Genomic DNA, 21,132 nt, shown 5'->3' on the forward strand with positions numbered 1-21,132 from the left:
TTGACAAGTGTGACATGCAGATTGGTTTTGTTGACTGTGTTCGTAAGAGTTACAAGTGGTACATGAAACTTTTCTTCCATCTCATGGACATTTCAATGCTGAATGCATATAATATGTACCAAATAAAGACTGGTAACAGACCACCGTATGGTGAATTTTGTTTGTCTGTTGTCAGACAACTCATAATGAAGTACCAGGTAACAACACCTGCAATACAACATGGTCCTCGAATTCATCACAATATACCCAAGCGTTTGAGGAGAGAAGGTGATCATTTCATAATACAGCTTCCTTCAACTCAAAAGAAATTTGCTCAGAAGAGATGCATTGTCTGTGCACAAACAAAACGACGGCAACAAAGACGCAAAGACACTCGGTTTATGTGTGAGGAATGTAAGGTGCCTCTGTGCATGGTGCCTTGTTTCAAGGAGTTCCACAAGCTCCAGCAGTTCTAAAACCATGTCCAGTGATTGTAAATATGTAAATATATGATAGAACATTAGTATTATACAATATTTGTGCATGTTTATTGTAATAAACAAGTGGTAAACAATAATATGATAATAACATTAGTGCGGTTATTGTGTTCAATACAGTGAGTATATATATGTCAATTATATACAGTATTGGTCTCTCAGGCCCCAAATGTTAGTAGGAATAGAAAAAAATTGGAAAAGAAAAGAAAAAACAACTAAAACAACAAAATAATATAATACGCGTATGTGGAATTCGTCGATGTTGCCGCCACCACATCATTTTCTACAAACTTCTTGGCACTGTATCTCGGTAAGTACTGATCAGATTCTAATTTTTTTTGTTTTATTACCTTCACAAAAATATGCTCTTTAATTCTGTAAGAAAAAATAATTTTTTTTTTTTTTTTTTTTTTTTCAAAATTTCTTGGACACTGGTGCGTGACTTCAGATTTTGGCCTTGGACCCTGAAAGGGTTAACCCTTTGAGGGTCTGTCCCATAGATCTACGGCTTTACGTTCAGGGTCCAAACCGTAGATCTACGTCATGAGCTCAGCTCACTCTGATAAACTGTGAGTGGTACATTTGGGCCTAGATATGAGAGAATACATCTATGTGGTATGTGTGCACCACATAAAACAGATCCTGCAGCACGCTGTGTATAATGAGAGAAAAAAACTGAAATCATGATTTTTCGATTAAAACAGCGACTTTGCAGTGTTTTTTTGTATGTTTTTTATAGTTGTATTTGCGATTTCTTGGTCTCATTTGATAGAATGGAAGACATATTACAGAAATAGAGATGATTTTGATTGGTTTTAGCACTGGAAATGGCTTGAAACTGAGCTCAAAGTAGCAGAAATGTTAAATTTTTGCCGATATTCAAGAATAAACAAACGACCTCACACGTCTAATACACGCCAGCTGGTGGGTCTAATATGCATTCACAAATATGGTGATGATATTTATACAATTATTACAGTATTGCATAACAGTAAATCTTCTATTTTTTGGTGTGAATAAAAATTCATTATGTGAATAAAAAATCAAAATGGAATTTATTTGTAAAGCCTCAAAACATAACTAATGAACAGAGGAAATGTTAGTTTAGTTCCAGGAATACCTACATTGTTTATTCTGGACCCTATTTTGAAATTAGAATATTTTGAACTTTGTGTTAAATTGGCCAAATTAACAATTTCCGATCACTTTAATTTGTAGTTGAAACAGTTGACTTGGCGATTTCTTGTGCTCAATCGATAGAATAGAAGTAATACTAGTGAAATAGCTAAGAATTTAGTTGACTGGAATAATGTAATTGGCCTAAAATGGGAGTCAAAGTCGGCAAAATCGCTGATTCGTAAATATCGCTGACACATGAAAATTCGCGAGAGCATAATTTCGTCAATTTTTCATCAAATTTCGTACTTTTTGTTTTATTACCTTCACAAAAAAATTCAATACCATTTTGTAAGAAAAAATAAAAAATTTTTTTTTTTGAAAATTCTTGGACACTGGTGCATGACTCCAGATTTGGGCCTTGGACCCTGAAGGGGTTAAACTTCTGTACAAACTTCTCAGCTGAACGTTTGTCTGAACTGGCTGCCTCACCATGTCTTACAACATTGTGTATGCCACTACGCTTCTTAAATCTGTCAAACCAGCCTCTGCGGGCCTTAAATTCACTATCAGCACTGGTTCCAGGAGTTTTCTGTACCAGATCGGCATGCAACTTCCTTGCCTTTTCGCAAATAATCGTCTCTGAAACACTATCATCTGCAATCTCTTTATACTTGATCCACACCGGCAACAACCTCTCAACCTCTTCAACTATTTGTGGTCTTTTTTTGGTTAGCATATTAACACCTTTCGCAACATTAGCTTCCTTGATTTGTTCTTTCTTTGCCAGGATAGAACCAATGGTCGACTTGTTTTTCCCATACATCCTGGCAAGCTCAACAAGTCTCACACCACTCTCATACTTCTGTATTATTTCCTTCTTCACATCTATGGTGTTTCTCACTTTCTTTACCACAGGGGTACCACTAGCAAGTTTCTTTGGGCCCATGGCAGCTTATTTCACAGTCCCACAAGCACTAAACACAACGAAATAATTGTAAAATGTGTGAATGAGATTGCAGGTTAGTGTTCACTCAAGCATAAACAAAGCTAGACTGCTCACGGCACCTGCGCGGGAACGCGGACAGAGCAGGCCGGCAGACAGGTCCCATACCTGGCGGTCTGAAATTAGGGGCGCGTTCGATGATACGGACACAGTTTGTCTGAAAAAATGGTCTTATTTTCGAAACGTTCGATATGTGATACGTTCGATTTTTGAGGTTCCACTGTATGTCTAAAATCTGAGACTGCAGTCAAGGTGGAGACCTAGAAATTTGCCTTCTGTCTGTCTAGAAATGGGTGAACCATTTATCAGTTTGTTTAGCTGTACATTTGAAGCTCTGTTTCCAAATAGCATGAAGTAGGTTTTGTCTATATTGAGAGTAAGTTTGTTGGTAGTCATCCAAGTAGATATTTTTAGCAGTTCAGCATTTACAGTGTCTGTTAATATGGTTGGACGTGGGTGTGAGAAGACATAAGTAGTATCATCTGCAAATAAAATGGGTTTAAGGAGATTAGATGCATTTGGGAGGTCATTGATATAAATGAAAAAGAGAAGTAGGCCAAGGACACTCACCTGTGGGACTCCAACAAGAACAGGTTGTGTAGTGGAGCAATCTCCATTTGTGTATACATACTGGGTTCTGTTGCTAGGATAAGATTTTAGGTAATCGAGAGAGTGTCCTCTGATCCTGTAATGTTCGAGTTTTAGGTGTAGTAGGTCATAGTCAACTGTATCAAAAGCTTTTTGTAAGTCTATGAAAAGTCCCAGGGGAAATACATTATTTTTGAGTGCAGAATATATTAGTTCAAACATATATATAATAGCATCATTAGTGCTTTTTTTTTGGTCTGAATCCAAACTCACAGGGGTTGAGTATGTTGTAGGATATTAAGTAGGAATAGACTTGTTTGTAAATTAATTTTTTGAAGATTTTAGATAGTAGGGGCAAGTTTGATATAGGCCTATAGTTGTTCAGTTCAGTTGGATCACCTCCTTTGAGGATCGTGGTGACCCTTGCTGTCTTGAGTATGGATGAGAAGGTGGAAGATTCAATGGATTTTTTAAAAAGAGTTGGAATAATTGGTGACAACACATGAGAAGCTTTTTTATACATGAGTGGTGGTAAGTTGTTTAGATCTCCTGCCTTGTTCTTTAGTGGTTTGATGATGAGCGAGATAGAGTATTTGGGTAGTCTTTTGGTTGAATGTTTGAGTTTGGGATTTTGCTTGCTAGCTTTGTTCCTACGGTCGAGAAAAAGACATTAAGTTTGTTGGCAGTGTCGGTTGGCTGGAGGAGAGGTTCTTCTGGTTTTGTTAAGTTAATCATTCTGTTTAGTGACAGCTTTTTAGTTCCTAGAATATCAGATAAGGTTTTCCAGGTCTTTTTCATATCACCTTTTATGTCATGAAATCTGTTTTTGTAATACAGGGTTTTTGACCTTATTATATTGGTTAGTATTGATGAGTAATGCTTTGCAAGATCATTTATTATTAGACCCATTCTGTACTGTTTTTCATATACTGTAGATGTTTTTTTATCAATAGATCTGAGGATGCTCTTTGTAAGCCAGGAGCTGTTTAGTCTCTTTGCTGTGATTTGCTTAGTTTTGATTGGGCAATGCATGTTATAGAGGTTTTGGGTTTTTTGTAAAAAAATATTAACACATTCATCAATATTGAAGTTGTCTGCTAACTCGTTTTGCCACTCAGTGTTACTTTATGCTGACATTGTGATCAACAGTGTGCAGTCTGTGTGTTGTATACAGTGACTGCCCCTTACCCCTCTCCCCAGGCTTACCCTGTGTGTAGTGTACAGTGATCCTCCTGCGCCTCCCAATATCCCCTCACCCCGGGCTTCCCCCACCAAAGTACCTGCGCCTCCACCATTCAACTCCCCCACCTCACCCAACCAACTCCCAGCGAAACCCCAACTGTAGAGGGTACTTTTCCCCTCCCAGCCCCTTAGGCCCCACCAGGTCACCACACTGGTGCTCTCCAATGCCCAGCAATATCACAAGATATGCTGGGTTCCCAGGAACTTCCACTACAGAGCCGGTGCCCTGGAATTCGACCACAAGGCATCTGTCAGGTGTGCCACAGGGAGTGTGCACTCAAGCCCTCAAATCTCAACCTCTGTGCACACAATGGATGTCTAAGCTCCCAGAGAGCTCCAAGTGGGGACAACCAACAGCCCCTCCCAGCAGACAGAGCTGACAGCTATCGCGACTTCACCTCTATGCAGGACCTAAAATTGCAATCAAATTAACATCCACCAGGACGCTAACACACATCCACAAAGCAGTTCTCCCTCAAGCTGCTAGTAAATTCGCTGACCTCTTGTTTACCCCTGCAAACAACGAATCCTGGCACAACCTACTGCTATTTGCAGTGGCTGTCTGGCTGTCCCACCAAGGAGGGACAAGTCCCTATCAACATCTGTTATTAGGGCAGTAAATGCATTCCCTAGAGATGATTATTAATCTTTGATATATACTCATTGTCTTCTATTTTTCATTGTATTCCAACAGATTGATAATTAATTTTCAGAGTGAAATCGATTATAATTTAGCATTCTTCATATTTTTTTTATATTGTCATAATTCTTGTGGTCTACTTATCCTATCTTCATCTTTTATTCATTATTTTATACAATTTGTTTTATGTGTCATTTTTATATAATTTGTTGTCTGCCACATTTGATTTTTATATGAATGTAATATTATCGATAAGGTAACAGAGGGACCCCAATGGAAATAAGTCACTCTGTCTGACTCTTTTGGGTTATCCTAGGTTCTCTACACTTACGCTGCTATGTATGATAATCTATGTAACTGTATTTGTGTATACCTGAATAAACTTACTTACTTATTCTCTTTTTCCTTTGATCCACTTATATTAAAAAATTGTATATACAGTATTCTGCTTGCTTTGTGTTAGTAATACTAGTGCTAAATTGATGCCGTAATTTACATAATGTGTGATTATTATGTTAGTATAAAACTGCTAAGCCAGTAAGGGCCTTAAAGCTGGGGAAACAATAGAATTCTGATTACAATATTATACAATCTGACAGTAATACTGAATTTATTCTTCTTAATACTGAATGACTGACAATTGCTTTTGATTTTTCAGAATTTTCTTACAGATGCAAGTCTCGTGGTGAAAAACAAGACCTTCAAAGTTCATCGATTAATTGTCTCATCATTTAGTAAGAAGCTTCATACATGTTTCTCAGATGCATCATCACATGCTGTAATTCTCAATGACATTGACCCAGATGTAATGTCATGTATTTTAGATTTTTTCTATAACAATCTTGCCATTGTAAAAGAAAGCATGCTCATTAGATTTATTGAAGTTGCAAGACAGTTAGAAATAGAATGTCTCCAGACTCCAGGACTCTTGAAATTGGAACAGAATTTGTTGGCAACTAATAAATTCCCAAAGATTAGTACAGAGATGTTAAGTAATACCTCACAAGAGGAAGAATTGATGGCTCACCTTCAGTCTTCTATAACATGTGTAAAATTGTATGAGAAAGAAGAAACTGAAGTCAAAAGCAGTGGAAATAGTGATAGAGCCAGTTTTTCCACCAACTCTTTGGATAATAGCAGTGAGAAGAACAAGAATCATTGCTGCTGTTGTAAAAATTCAGGTGAAAGCTCACAAGAAAAAGAAAAGAAACCTGATAAGGAAAATGATAGTGAAAAAGAAACCATAATTAAAAAACTTAAGAAATGTGGCACAGTTATTAGTTCAGGTGGCATTACTTCAACTTTATTAGATGTTCCTGCATGGCTATTTTCCAGTACTGATATTTCATTAACACCTGTAAAGTCACACAGCAAAAATTCTGCCCCTAACAAGAGCTCCCCTTTAAATAAGAAGAGCCAAAATCCAGTACCACCACAATCACCAGTTAGTAATTCAGATGACCCTATTGAAATTTATTCAAGCCATCAAGGCCACTCAAAGTTTTCAGCAACACATGTTCGAAGAGATCTTCAAAACTCATACCAGACTCCAACAAAACAAAAACAAGTTATAAGTGCACCTTCTTCTAGTAGCATAAGTGATTCAGAAAGAGGGGTCACACCTTCAAGTTTTAGAGGGCAAGGTAGACAATATATTGGTTCTTCGATACAGCAGAGTACTCTTGTGTGTCGAACTGGACCTCTCAAAACAAGCACTCCAGACTCAAAAAGACAGATTACACGAGAGTGTATAAGTAACATAAAAAGAGGTTCTCTACAGACAAGAGGCCGCCCTCTTGCTCTCAATAGAATGACGTCTTCTAGAGGTATAGGTAGAAAAGGCAAGTCTATCTTGAATGCTGTCACACCTGTGAGTAACACCACTGCCCCTTCACAAGGGGCACAAAGAAATACAATCTTTTTGAATTGCAAGGAACCTCTTGAGATCCTGGACTCTAATAATTTTTTTCAACTTTTAGACAATGATGCAGAAGTCATACAGGAGTCATCTGATTTTAATATAGCATTAGAAAATAAAGGAACAATTTTTGTAACTCAGCCACAAAACCCACATACAGAGTTGGAGTCTAAGCAAGAGTTTATAAATACAAGACAAGATATTTCAACTCTGCCACAGAACCCACATGCACAGTTGGGGTCTAAGCAAGAGTCCATAAATACAAGACAAGATATTTCAACTCTGCCACAGAACCCACATGCACAGTTGGGGTCTAAGCAAGAGTCCATAAATACAAGACAAGATATTTCAACTCTGCCACAGAACCCACACACACAGTTGGAGTCTAAACAAGAATCCATAAATACAGGACAAAATATTTCAACTCTGTCACAGAACCCGCACACACAGTTGGATAGTTTACCTGGACAATCAGAGGATCCACAAGGGTCAGATAATACAAAGAATGATATTTCACCATGGCCACAGGACCAGCCATCAGTAGAAACAACAGCCAATGCTACTTTAACATCTGAAACTCTGGATACAAAGATGATGCCCAAATTAAATCTAGAACCTTCTATGATACATGACTTTGAGTTGCCAGATTTAACCAAGAATATTTATAACCAGAAATGTAATAATGAAGACAAGAATAGCAGTAATGATGCAAAACAGCCTGATAATGCTGATAAACAAGAATCTCAAAAGCCCAGGGTAAGTAATCTTTTATTTGTATTATAGTCCTCCCTCAATTTGACAACCTTCCTATTCTCATGTTTCCTTACCTCCTTTCTCTAGCTTCACTTTGTAAAACAGTATCAGGAGTTTTGTTAACCCTTAAACTGTTCAAACGTAGATCTACGTTTTTTCAACATTTGAAAGTATGTAAAAAATGTAGAGCTTCTTTTTCTTTTTTTTTTACATTTGAAAACGTGAAAAAACTTTGATTTACTTTTTTTTTTTTTTTTTTTTTTTTTTTTTTTTTTTTTTTTTTTTTTTTTTTTTTTTTTTTTTTTTTTTTTGAAAATATGTTAAAAAACGTAGATCTACTTTTGGTGCACTACACATGTGAATGTAGATCTGTTTGGACAGTTTAAGGGTTAAGGAGGTACTTATTAAGGTTAATTCTTTTTCATCTTTTCAGGAATTTGCTTAACCATAATGTAAATTTTTAGTAGTATTTAGCTGTTATGTAAATTCCAGGGCTGCATCTGCTCTTGTTGCCACCTCCCTAGTTAAGAACGATAATAAATTTGTTGAGTTAGGCATAAGAATTAACAACTGGGCGTCTACACTGCAAACGGAATTGTTTGCAATCCTAATGGCGCTAAAGCTAACCTATGACACTGAGCTTGACACTATCATCATTACTGATTCTATGTCATCATTGAAGGCTCTTGACTCATATAATGACTCCAATAACATGCTCATTGGAGAAGCCAGGTATAGATACTCAAAAATCAGGGACAAAGGAATTAATGCACAGTTGCTACGGATCCCATCACACATTGGATTATTCCTTCATGATAAAGTTGATATGTTAGCCAGGAAGAGTACCCAGAAGGTGAATGTAGAATATAACTTTGGTATAACTGTATCTAGCATTAGGAATAATATTAGGAGAGAAGTAAATAATGAAAATGATTGTTATAGGAATGCAATTAGAAGCCTGAGTAGATCTATAACCCACTATGATAACATGAACGTAGATAAGTATGTTTATGGAGCAACGTGCAATGTGAACAGACTGACTGATGTTGTAGTGGCCAGGCTTAGGCTTGGTTACAAGTACTTCTGGCAGTTTGGGAGACACACAGATGATGATCAAACTAAATGCAAATTATGTAATCAGGCATATTGTCACTGTCTTGAACACTATGTGCTTAATTGTCCACTTATTGAGGAATACAGAGACAGTATAATAACCTATATGACATGTCATGATATCTTATTAACCCTTTGAGGGTTTTGGTCGTACTAGTACGTCTTATGCGTAGGGGTTTTTGACGTACTAGTACGCATAAATTCTAGCGGCCTCAAATCTAGTGGGAGAAAGCTGGTAGGCCTTCATATGAAAGAATGGGTCTATGTGGTCAGTGTGCACAGTCTAAAAAAAATCCTGCAGCACACAGTGCATAATGAGGAAAAAAAAACTGACCATTTTTTTGGAATAAATCAGCGACTTTGCAGTGTATTTTCGTATGGTATTTATTGTTGTATTCTAGTTTTCTTGGTCTCATTTTATAGAATGGAAGACATATTACAGAAATTGAGATGATTTTGACTGGTTTTACAATGAAAGGTGCCTTGAAATTGAGCTCAAAGTAGCAGAAATGTTCGATTTTTACCAAACTTCAAAAGTAAACAAATCGTGCCAAGCGTGCAATACACGTCAACTGGTGAGTCTAATATTCTTTCACAAGTGCACCAATAATATTTATACCATTTTTTACACTAATGCAGTAGTCTGCATAACAGTAAATCTTATATTTTTTGTGAGAATAAAAATTCAAAGTGGAAAGCAAAAGAATATAAGAGGGGCGTTGAGACGTGACTAATGACTAGAGGAAATGTCATTTTAGTGCCAGGAATGTCTTTCTTGTTTATTCTGGACCCTATTCGGAAATTGGCATCTTTTGAAATTTGTGTGAAATTGGCAAAATTGCTAAATTCTGACCACTGTACTGGATAGTTGAATTTCATAAATGGGTGGTTTCTTGCACCCATTCGATAGAAAAAATGGAGTTCTAGCGAAATATTCATGTTTTTTGTCGACTAGTACAGTGAAATTGGCCGAAAATGGGGCTCAAAGTGGGCAAAATCGCCGATGCGTAAACATCGCCGAGACCGCTAACTTTGCGAGAGCTTAATTCCATAAGTTTTCTATCAAATTTCAAACTTTTGGTGTCTTTATGATCGGGAAAAGATTCTCTATCTTTTCATAAGAGAAAATAATTTTTTTTTTTTTTAAATTTGGCCGACCCTGAGAACGAGTTTCGGAGAGGGCCTGTCGACCCTCAAAGGGTTAATGAAAATAAGATACCAGATATACTAAGCAAATTTCCTAGATTTGCTTGTAACAGATAAGTGAACTATTGATATGTAGATATAAATCCATATGTATTCCTGTTAACCCTTTGGGGCCTAGTTCCTGGGCCTTTTGTGTATCCATATGCTCTTGCACTACCATCCACAGGATGGATATGGGGTGCACAATAAACTAGCCACTTCGGTGGCAAAATGTAAAAGTCGAAAAATGTAAATTCCTGGGCCCTGTTATATTGTTGGTGCATGTAGCACCACACTGTACCTCTAGCTTTAAGTATCTTGATATTTGTTCTGGTAGTTAAAGATGCAGTGTTTGGTACAGTATTATTATTATTGCTGTTATTATTATTATCATACTGACATTATTACATGCAGTGGATCCTCGACCAACGATATTAATCCGTTCCAGAGAGTTTGTCCTCAGCCGAATTTATCGTTAGCTGATTTAATTTTCCCCATAAGAAATACTAATGGAAATCCAATTAATCTGTTCCAGACACCCAAAAGTATGAATTTTTTTTTTTACATGAAATATACATTTTTCTACACAGAAAAACAAGGATACATGCACAATAAATACTACATGAAGAATAAATGACACCTTTATTGAAGATTTATTGGTGAGTGATCAGATGGGAGGAGGGGAGATGGACGTGTATTATTGTTTGGAAGGGGAATCCCCTTCCATAAGGACTTTAGGTACCAAGTCCTTTTCCGGGGTTACTTCCCTTCTTTTTTTAATGCCACTGGGAACAACTTGACAGTCACTGGACCTCTGTCGCACCAAAAAATCTGTCCATGGAGCTCTGTACCTGGGATTCCTTTAACCCTTTGGGGGTTTCGGATGTACTAGTGCATCTTATGACCCAGGGTTTTTGACGTACTAGTACGCCTAAATTCTAGCGCCCTCAAATCTAGTGAGAGAAAGCTGGTAGGCCTACATATGTAAGAATGGGTCTATGTGGTCAGTGTGCACAGTATAAAAAAATCCTGCAGCACACAGTGCGTAATGAGAAAAAAAAACTATGACCGTGTTTTTGGATTAAAACAGCGACTTTGCACTGTATTTTCGTATTGTATTTATTGTTGTATTCTAGTTTTCTTGGTCTTATTTTATAGAATGGAAGACATATTACAGAAATTGAGATGACTTTGACTGGTTTTACAATGAAAAGTACCTTGAAATTGAGCTCAAAGTAGCAGAAATGTTCGATTTTTACCAAAGTTCAAAAGTAAACAAATCATGCCAAGCGTCCAATACACATCAACTGGTGAGTCTAATATTCTTTCACAAGTGCGCTGATATTATTTATACCATTTCTACACTAATGCAGTAGTCTGCATAACAGTAAATCTTATTTTTTTTTTTTTTTGTAAGAATAAAAATTCAAAGTGGAAAGCCAAAGAAATATAAGAGGGGCCTGGGGATGTGACTAACGAACAGAGAACTTGTTATTTTAGTGCCAAGAATGTCTTTCTTGTTTATTCTGGACCCTATTCAGAAATTGGCATCTTTTTGAAATTTGTGTGAAATTGGCAAAATTGCTAAATTCTGACCACTTTATTGGATAGTTGAAATTGGTAAATGGGTGGTTTCTTGTACTCATTTGATAGAAAAAATGGAGTTTTAGCAAAATAGTTATGATTTTTGTCGACTAGTACACTGGAAATGGCTGAAAATAGGGCTCAGATTGGGCAAAATCGCCGATTCGTAAATATCGTCGAGACCACTAACTTTGCGAGAGCATAATTCCGTAAGATTTCCATCAAATTTCATACATTTGGTGTCATTGTGATCGGGAAAATATTCTCTTATCTTTTCACAAGAATTTTTTTTTTTTTTTTTTTTTTTTTTTTTTTTTTTTTTTTTGAAATTTGGCCGACCCTGAGAACAAGTCTCTGAGAGGACCTGTCGACCCCCAAAGGGTTAAGATTTTCCTAAAATGGGCCACAACATTGTCATTGTAAAAGTCACCAGCACGGCTTGCAATAGCTGTGTCAGGGTGATTCTTTTTATCCATAAAGGTTTGCACATCAATTCATTTTGCACAAATTTCCTTAACCCCTTCAGGGTCCAAGGCCCAATTCTGAAGTGGTGCCCCAGTGTCCAAGAATTTTCAAAAAAAAAATTTTTTTATTTTTTCTTATGAAATGGTAGAGAATCTTTTTGTGAAGGTAATAAAACAAAAAGTATGAAATTTGATGGAAAATTGACGAAATTATGCTCTCGCGAATTTTGATGTGTCAGCGATATTTACGAATCGGCGATTTTGCCAACTTTGACTCCCATTTTAGGCCAATTACGTTATTCCAGTCAACCAAATTCTTAGCTATTTCACTAGTATTACTTCTATTCTATCGATTGAGCACAAGAAATCGCCAAGTCAACTGTTTCAACTACAAATTAAGGTGATCAGAAATTGTTAATTTGGCCAATTTAACACAAAGTTCAAAATATTCCAATTTCAAAATAGGGTCCAGAATAAACAATGTAGGTATTCCTGGAACTAAACTAACATTTCCTCTGTTCATTAGTTACGTTTTGAGGCTTTACAAATAAATTCCATTTTGATTTTTTATTCACATAGTGAATTTTTATTCACACCAAAAAATAGAAGATTTACTGTTATGCAATACTGTAATAATTGTATAAATATCATCACCATATTTGTGAATGCATATTAGACCCACCAGCTGGCGTGTATTAGACGTGTGAGGTCGTTTGTTTACTCTTGAATATCGGCAAAAATTTAACATTTCTGCTACTTTGAGCTCAGTTTCAAGCCATTTCCAGTGCTAAAACCAATCAAAATCATCTCTATTTCTGTAATATGTCTTCCATTCTATCAAATGAGACCAAGAAATCGCAAATAGAACTATAAAAAGCATACGACAAAACACTGCAAAGTCGCTGTTTTAATCGAAAAATCATGATTTCAGTTTTTTTCTCTCATTATACACAGCGTGCTGCAGGATGTTTTATGTGGTGCACACATACCACATAGATGTATTCTCTCATATCTAGGCCCAAATGTACCACTCACAGTTTATCAGAGTGAGCTGAGCTCATGGCGTAGATCTACGGTTTGGACCCTGAACGTAAAGCCGTAGATCTACGGGACGGACCCTCAAAGGGTTAATTGTTGAAGAAGGCAACTTCCTCCATCTCTCTCTTTCCCCCATCCTCTGAAGCGATTTCCTCAGTTATGGTCTCTTGCTGTTGCAGATGCTCTTTCAGCTCATCAGTGGTTAGTTCTTCATCGTCGTCCTCCACCAACTCTTCCACATCCTCCCCACTAACTTCCAGCCCCATTGACTTCCCCAATGACACAGTAGATTCCACAACTGGCATAGGCTCCTCAGGGTTGTTGTGTGTTATGTTGTTGCCCCTTATTACTTTGATAGTAAGGTTCTCACTACATGTTCTAGTGTGGGGTAGCTTTTACATAAAGGCCTTATATGTCTAGGGTAATACAGTGGACCCCCACTTAACGATCACCTCCCAATGCGACCAATTATGTAAGTGTATTTATGTAAGTGCATTTGTACGTGTATGTTTGGGGGTCTGAAATGGACTAATCTACTTCATAATATTCCTTATGGGAACAAATTCGGTCAGTACTGGCACCTGAACATACTTCTGGAATGAAAAAATATTGTTAACCGGGGGTCCACTGTACTTGCATTCATGATTGGTCATCCTCAGTCTCTGAAATCCTTTCACCAGCCCTCTTCACAGGTTATTTAAACTACTTCTATAAAAAAATATAACTGTATTCTAAATAGATATGTACAGAATATACAATTACAGCACTCACATATTCAAAACATAAGCCTGCACACCTGTCGTGGGGGTTCGGAAGGAGATATGATGGTTGAAGACAAACACACTTGTTGGATGGTAACACTATATATATTGTCAGACTGTGGTAAGAGAAGGGCCCATCCTGTCATGTTACTGCCTGCTTCTATGTCTAAGCGTCAAGTGAGAGCGAGGCAGAGCGTCCCACTAACTCATGCGCATCCCGTGACGTCTTACAGTCACTAGACCTAAGGATCTTCTATAGAAACACATGGAGCTATACAACACATGTAAAGGAGGATCAGCAACTATGCTGACAGCTCGGTCATGTTACGTATGTCGTCTTGACATACACTACTATACTATAGGCTGAACAGGCAGGTGGTTCTGGGCTGATTCTATACAATAACAAAGACATATGTAACTTAGAACTAATGGATGTTAACATAATGAGTTTCAACGTAATGGGTTACAAATTATAAGAACAAATCATGGTATAATATAGGATGGAATTGATTGATCAATCTGTATTCATGCACTCTATGGATTCTGAGGAAGAATAAATATATATACAAGGTGAAATTAACAGCAAAGGCAATCTGGTGCACTCAGATCATTACTGTCAAATTCTCAGAATACGGAGGGAACGTGAACACGAAAAAAAATTCAGAAAAACTGATCAGTTAATAACAAACAGTTGACAATTTCCTTTATCTCGGACATCTAATTATACAGACTATGTACATTTAAACCCAATTCTGCGAGGGTGAGGTTTACATATGCAGAATGGTTATCATCTCTGGGAGGATCGAATTCCTCTGCAATGGCTAACACATGCCTTGACTGAGGGAGATCTGAACGAGTATCTACAAAAGATACTTGTGGGTTTCTCATTACTTGTCGAGTACGCAAAGAATAGCGACAGTCGGGTTGATTATCTGGCTGAGTATTTGAGGTAGAGGGTACAGAGTCAAGAGGATTGTCAGCATCTGTCGCATTAGTCTGGGTAGCAATATCATCAACATCGCATACTAACTTCATATGTTCTAAATGCGATTCTTTGTACTTACCAGTACTAATTTCTCTAACCTTATACAGTGGACCCCCGCATAACGGACGCCTTGCATAACGGACAATCCGCATAGCGGACGCTTTGATCGCTAAAATTTTGCCCCGCATAGCGCCCAAAAACCCGCTCAGCGGCCTTCGTCCGAGACGCGTCCAATGTGCGGCCTGAGCCAGCCTCATATGTTCCGCCGGTGGCATTGTTTACCAGCCAGCCTCCGCGGTAACATTCAAGCATACAATCGGAATATTTCGTATTATTACAGTGTTTTCGGTGCTGTTTCTGGAAAATAAGTGACCATGGGCCCCAAGAAAGCTTCTAGTTCCAACCCTACAGCAATAAGGGTTAGAATTCCTATAGAAATGAAGAAAGAGATCATTGATAAGTATGAAAGTGGAGTGCGTATCACCGACCTGGTCAGGTTGTACAAGAAACCCAAATCAACCATCTCTTCTATTGTGGCCAAGAAAACGGCAATCAAGGAAGCTGTTCTTGCCAAAGGTTTAACTGTGTTTTCGAAACAAAGATCGCAAGTGATGGAAGATGTTGAGAGACTCTTATTGGTGTGGATAAATGAAAAACAGCTAGCAGGAGATAGCGTCTCTCAAGCGATCATATGTGAAAAGGCTAGGAAGTTGCATGAGGATTTAATTAAAAAAATGCCTGCAACTAGTGATGATGTGAGTGAATTTAAGGCCAGCAAAGGTTGGTTTGAGAGATTTAAGAAGCGTAGTGGCATCCATAGTGTGATAAGGCATGGTGAGGCTGCCAGTTCGGACCACAAAGCGGCTGAAAAATATGTGCAGGAATTCAAGGAGTACATAGAAACTGAAGGACTGAAACCTGAACAAGTGTTTAATTGTGATGAAACAGGCCTGTTCTGGAAGAAAATGCCAAGCAGGACCTACATTACTCAGGAGGAAAAGGCACTCCCAGGACATAAGCCTATGAAAGACAGGCTTACTTTGTTGATGTGTGCCAATGCTAGTGGTGATTGCAAAGTTAAGCCTTTATTAGTGTATCACTCTGAAACTCCCAGAGCGTTCAGGCAAAAGAATGTCCTCAAGGATAATTTGTGTGTGCTGTGGAGATCAAACAGTAAGGCATGGGTCACTAGGGACTTTTTCTATAACTGGTTACACCATGCATTTGCCCCCAATGTCAAAGATTACCTAACTGAAAAGAAATTAGAACTTAAGTGCCTCCTGGTGTTAGACAATGCCCCTGGTCATCCTACAGACGTGGCAGAGCGACTTTATGGGGACATGAGCTTCATTAAGGTGAAGTTTTTGCCTCCTAATACCACTCCTCTCCTGCAGCCCATGGACCAGCAGGTCATTTCCAACTTCAAGAAACTGTACACAAAAGCTCTGTTTCAAAAGTGCTTTGAAGTGACCACAGACACTCGATTGACTCTAAAAGAGTTTTGGAAGGATCACTTTAATATCCTCATGATGTGGAAGAGTTGGTGGAGGAGGACAATGAAGAACTAACCACTGATGAGCTGATAGATCAACTTCAAGAGCAAGAGGCCAGACCTGCGGAAACTGGTTCAAAGGAGGGGAGAGAGAAATTGAAGGAATTGCCTACTTCAAAGATTAAGGAAATGTGTGCAAAATGGCTTGAAGTGCAAACCTTTTTTGATGAAAATCACCCTCACACAGCTATTGCAAGCCGTGCTGGTGACTGTTACAATGACAATGTTGTGAACCACTTTAGACAAATCATAAAGGAACGAGAGGTACAGGCCACTATGGACAGATATGTTGTGCGAAAGAAGTCCAGTGACTCTGAAGCTGGTCCTAGTGGCATTAAAAGAAGAAGGGAAGTAACCCCAGAAAAGGACTTGCCTCCTCAAGTCTTAATGGAAGGGGATTCCCCTTCTAAACACTAACACTCTCTCTCCCCTCCTCCCATCCCATCAATCATCACCAGATCTTCAATAAAAGTAAGTGTCATGTAATTGTGCATGCCTTTTTCAGTTTGTGTGTACTAAAATTAACATTTTTTTGTGGTAAAAAAAATTTTTTTTCATACTTTTGGGTGTCTTGCACGGATTAATTTTATTTCCATTATTTCTTATGGGGAAAATTCATTCACATAGCGAACATTTCGCATAACAGCCAGCCCTCTTGCACGGATTAAGGTCGCTATGCGGGGGTCCACTGTACTTATTGCCAGTGATATGTTCTACAACTCGATAAGGGCCAACAAACTTTTGATCGAGCTTAGGCATTGCAAATGTTCTGTTGAAATTTGTAAGCATTACTCTCCAATCTACTTTAACTTTTGATGGCTTAGCACAGCTATTAGTTACTCTAGTAAATTCTGTTGTTGATTTATGAAGTGTTTCATGGATTCTTCTAAAAACACTCTGAGCTATACTGGTACGAGTTGCTATGAAATCATCAGGGTTGTAATTGGGTTTCGGAGTGGAATATAACAACTCATAGGGTAAATGCTTGTCTACACCATACAATGCATAATGTGGAGTATCACCTATGGAAGAATTGTACGCAGAATTTATGGCACATTGAACATCTGGTATAACTTCATCCCAAGTTTCACTACTGGGGTTGATAGTGGCTCTCAGAACATCAAGTACTTTCTTATTGGTTCGTTCGGCTAACCCATTGCCGGCAGGATGATGAGGAACAAGGGTGGATTTAGAGATCTTGTACATGGTACACAAATTTTCAAGAATCTCATTACAGAATTCACCTCCATTATCTGTTACTAAGGACTTAGGGGTGGTATGCCTGCAGATAATGCGTTCTTTAAACGCTTTAGCTACTGTCTCAGCAGTCTTATCTGCAATAGGAACTAACTCACAATATCTGGTGAAATGGTCTACCATAACACACAGATGTTTGTTGCCTTGGAGGGAACATTTAAAATTGATTAACAAATCTAGGGCAACTCTTTCCCACGGTTCGCTAGTGGTTGGGTACACCTGGATTGGATTAGGACCATTAACATTTCCTTTATGCTGCATACAAACACTACATTTCTTGACATACTCAGAAATGTCAGTTGCCATACATGGCCAAAAGTGCTTCATTCTGGCTTGTTTCACCGAACGATCCATACCAGGGTGTGCAACACCTGGTGCATCGTGAACTAGCTGTAGAGCTACATTCACTAGTGACTGTGGAATTACTAACTGGTATACTCTTCTGCTAGGAGTACCCAACTCGGCTGTTCGATACAGTAATTCTTGGCTCATTACAAAGTCACTAATGGGTGCTGGTGGCTTCACAGTCAGAATAAGATCTTCCTGGAGCAGGAATCGAATCACACCAGACCACATGGGATCTGTTCTTTGGGCATTCTTTACATCCTCGGCAGTAAATGGAGGATCTGCAGTAACTACACTAACGTGTCGCGATAAAGCATCTGCAACTACATTTGACTTGCCAGGTAAATGTTCAAAAGTGGGAGTGAACTCATGGATAGTCAAGGTCCATCTGGCTAACCTTCCAGTAGGTTGTTTGTTCTGGAATAAAGGTATCAGAGGTGCATGGTCTGTCAAGACATGAACAGGGTACTGGTAAATAATGTCTCGGAAGTGCTTTAAAGACCATACTTATTGCTAAAGCTTCTTGCTCCATTACATCATTGAACAATATGATAGTGGCGTACATGTGGGCGAACTGGCCAGGATGTATAACAAATCCCGTACAACCATATCCTCCATCATAGCCAAGAAAAAGGAAATCAAGGACGCTGTTGTTGCAAAAGGGGTAAATATACTGACAAAAATGAGATCACCAGTACTCGAAGATGTTGAGAAGTTATTACTGGTGTGGATAAATGAGAAACAATTAGCAGGAGATAGTCTTATGACGTCGCTAATTTGTGAAAAGGCTAGGCAGTTGCATGACGATTTGGTAAAGAAATTGCTTGCAACTAGTGATGATGTGAGTGAATTTAAGGCCAGCAAACGCTGGCTTGAGAGATTTAAGAAGCGTACTGGCATACACAGTGTGGTAAGGCATGGTGAGGCTGCCAGTTCGGACCACAAGTGTTCAATTGTGATGAAACAGGCCTCTTTTAGAAGAAAATGCCCCAAAGAGGACCTACATTACTCAGGAAGAAAAGGCGCTGCCAGGACACAAGCCTGTGAAAGACAGGCTAACGCTAATGTTCTGTGCTAATGCTAGTGGGGATTTCAAAGTGAAGCCATTACTAGTGTACCATTCTGAAAATCCCAGAGTGTTCAAGAAAAACAATGTTATGAAGAGTAAATTGTGTGTGTTTTGGAAATCTAATAGTAAGGCATGGGTCACGAGGGAAATTTTTGTAGAGTGGTTCAATGAAGTGTTTGGCCCTAGTGTGAAGAATTACCTCCTGGAAAAGAAATTGGATCTCAAGTGCCTCCTAGTAATGGACAGTGCACCTGCTCATCCTCCAAACTTGGATGACCTAATTCTGAAGGAGTTTGGGTTCATCACAGTAAAATTCTTGCCCCCGAATACCATTCCTCTCCTCCAGCTCATGGACCAGCAGGTCATTGCAAACTTTAAAAAACTCTACACCAAAGCAATGTTTGAAAGGTGCTTGAATGTGACCTCAGACACTCATTTGACCCTACGAGATTTTTGGAAAGAACATTTCAGCATTCTCCGTTGCGTAAGCCTTATAGGTAAGGCTTGGGAGGGAGTGACTACCAGGACTTTGAACTCTGCTTGGAGAAAATTGTGGCCAGATTGTGTCCACAAGAGGGATTTTGAAGGGTTTGGGGCTGACCCTGATGAGCCTATGTCAGTTGTTAAATCCATTGTGGCACTGGGGAGTTCCATGGGGTTGGATGTGAGTTTGGAGGATGTGGAAGAGTTGGTAGAGGACCACAACGAAGAGCTAACCACTGAGGAGCTGCAAGAGCTTCAGCAGGAAGAGCAACAGATCGCAGCTCAGAATCTTGCTGCAGAGGAGGAGGAAGAGAGATGGAGGAAGATGCTTTCTTCAGAAATTAAGGAGATTTTTGAAATGTGGGGTAGGATGGAAAGATTTATGGAGAAACATCACCCAGAGAAGGATGTTGCAAGCCATATCGGCAACTTGTACAGCATGTAATAAAGTTGGTAGAATTACCGACAATATGTAAAGTAAAAGGACACAAGTGCAACTAATGTGACATTTATTGTGGCAACGTTTCGCTCTCCAGGAGCTTTATCAAGCCATTACGTAATGGCTTGATAAAGCTCCTGGAGAGCGAAACGTTGCCACAATAAATGTCACATTAGTTGCACTTGTGTCCTTTTACTTTACAACTTGTACAGCGACAGAGTCTTGGCCCATTTTAGGGAAGTTTTAAAGAGACGCCAGAAACAGAGCTCTCTGGACAGTTTTCTTGCGAGACAGGACTCCAGTGACTCTCAAGGTGGTCCTAGTGGCATTAAGAAACAGAGAAGAGAAGTAACCCCAGAAAAGCAATTGGTACCCGAGGTGTTGATGGAAGGGGATTCCCCTTCCAAACAGTAATTCATCCAATCAGTCTCCTTCTCCAGTCTTCCATACACAAAGAAGAATCGCCAATAAAGGTAAGCGTTATTCTGTTAATGTTTAATTCATCATGTGCCACTGTATTGTTAATGTACTACATTTATATTTCATGTAAAAAAATTTTTTGTTTTAATACTTCTGGGTGTCAGGAACGGATTAATTGAATTTCCATTATTTCTTATGGGGAAAATTGATTCGTAAATCGTCCATTTCGATAATAGTCCCATTTCCAGGAACGGATTATGGACGATTATTGAGGGACCACTGTATATTAAACAACCATGGTGACATTACACATCCCTGTCTAAGACCTACTTTTACAGGGAAGTAGTCTCCCTCTCTTCTACACACCCTAACCTGAGCCTCACTATCCTCATAAAAACTCTTTACAGCATTTAATAACTTACCACCTATTCCATATACACCTACCATCCGACTTACGACCGAGTTCGGTTCCGAGAAACCGGTCGTAACTCGAAATGGTCGTAAGTCGAACTTGACTACTGAATATCAACAAAACATTTTTGTAAACACTTTATTTTATTGTTTTATTTTGGTATTTCATGTTTTACTTTACTTTTTATGTTGTTAGTATTGTATTTTATACTGTAAGGTTTAGGATAAACACTGTGTACAACACAAATAGTTGTTTATTTCCCAGAAATTTGGCATAAAAAACACGG

General features: G+C 38.5%; 1 protein-coding gene across 2 annotated transcripts in view; it reads left to right on the plus strand.

Annotated features, from left to right (window-relative positions):
* LOC128705812 (uncharacterized) overlaps window positions 1-21,132 on the plus strand; it is a 61,925-nt gene that overhangs the window by 26,743 nt on the left and 14,050 nt on the right. For both annotated transcript variants that reach the window (XM_070082450.1, XM_070082451.1), the window contains one exon: window positions 5,727-7,742. In XM_070082450.1, the coding sequence (XP_069938551.1) occupies window positions 5,727-7,742 (2,016 nt within the window). The remainder of the gene's footprint in view (window positions 1-5,726; window positions 7,743-21,132) is intronic.

Source organism: Cherax quadricarinatus, chromosome 7, assembly GCF_038502225.1.
Source record: "Cherax quadricarinatus isolate ZL_2023a chromosome 7, ASM3850222v1, whole genome shotgun sequence".
Taxonomy (NCBI): domain Eukaryota; kingdom Metazoa; phylum Arthropoda; class Malacostraca; order Decapoda; family Parastacidae; genus Cherax; species Cherax quadricarinatus.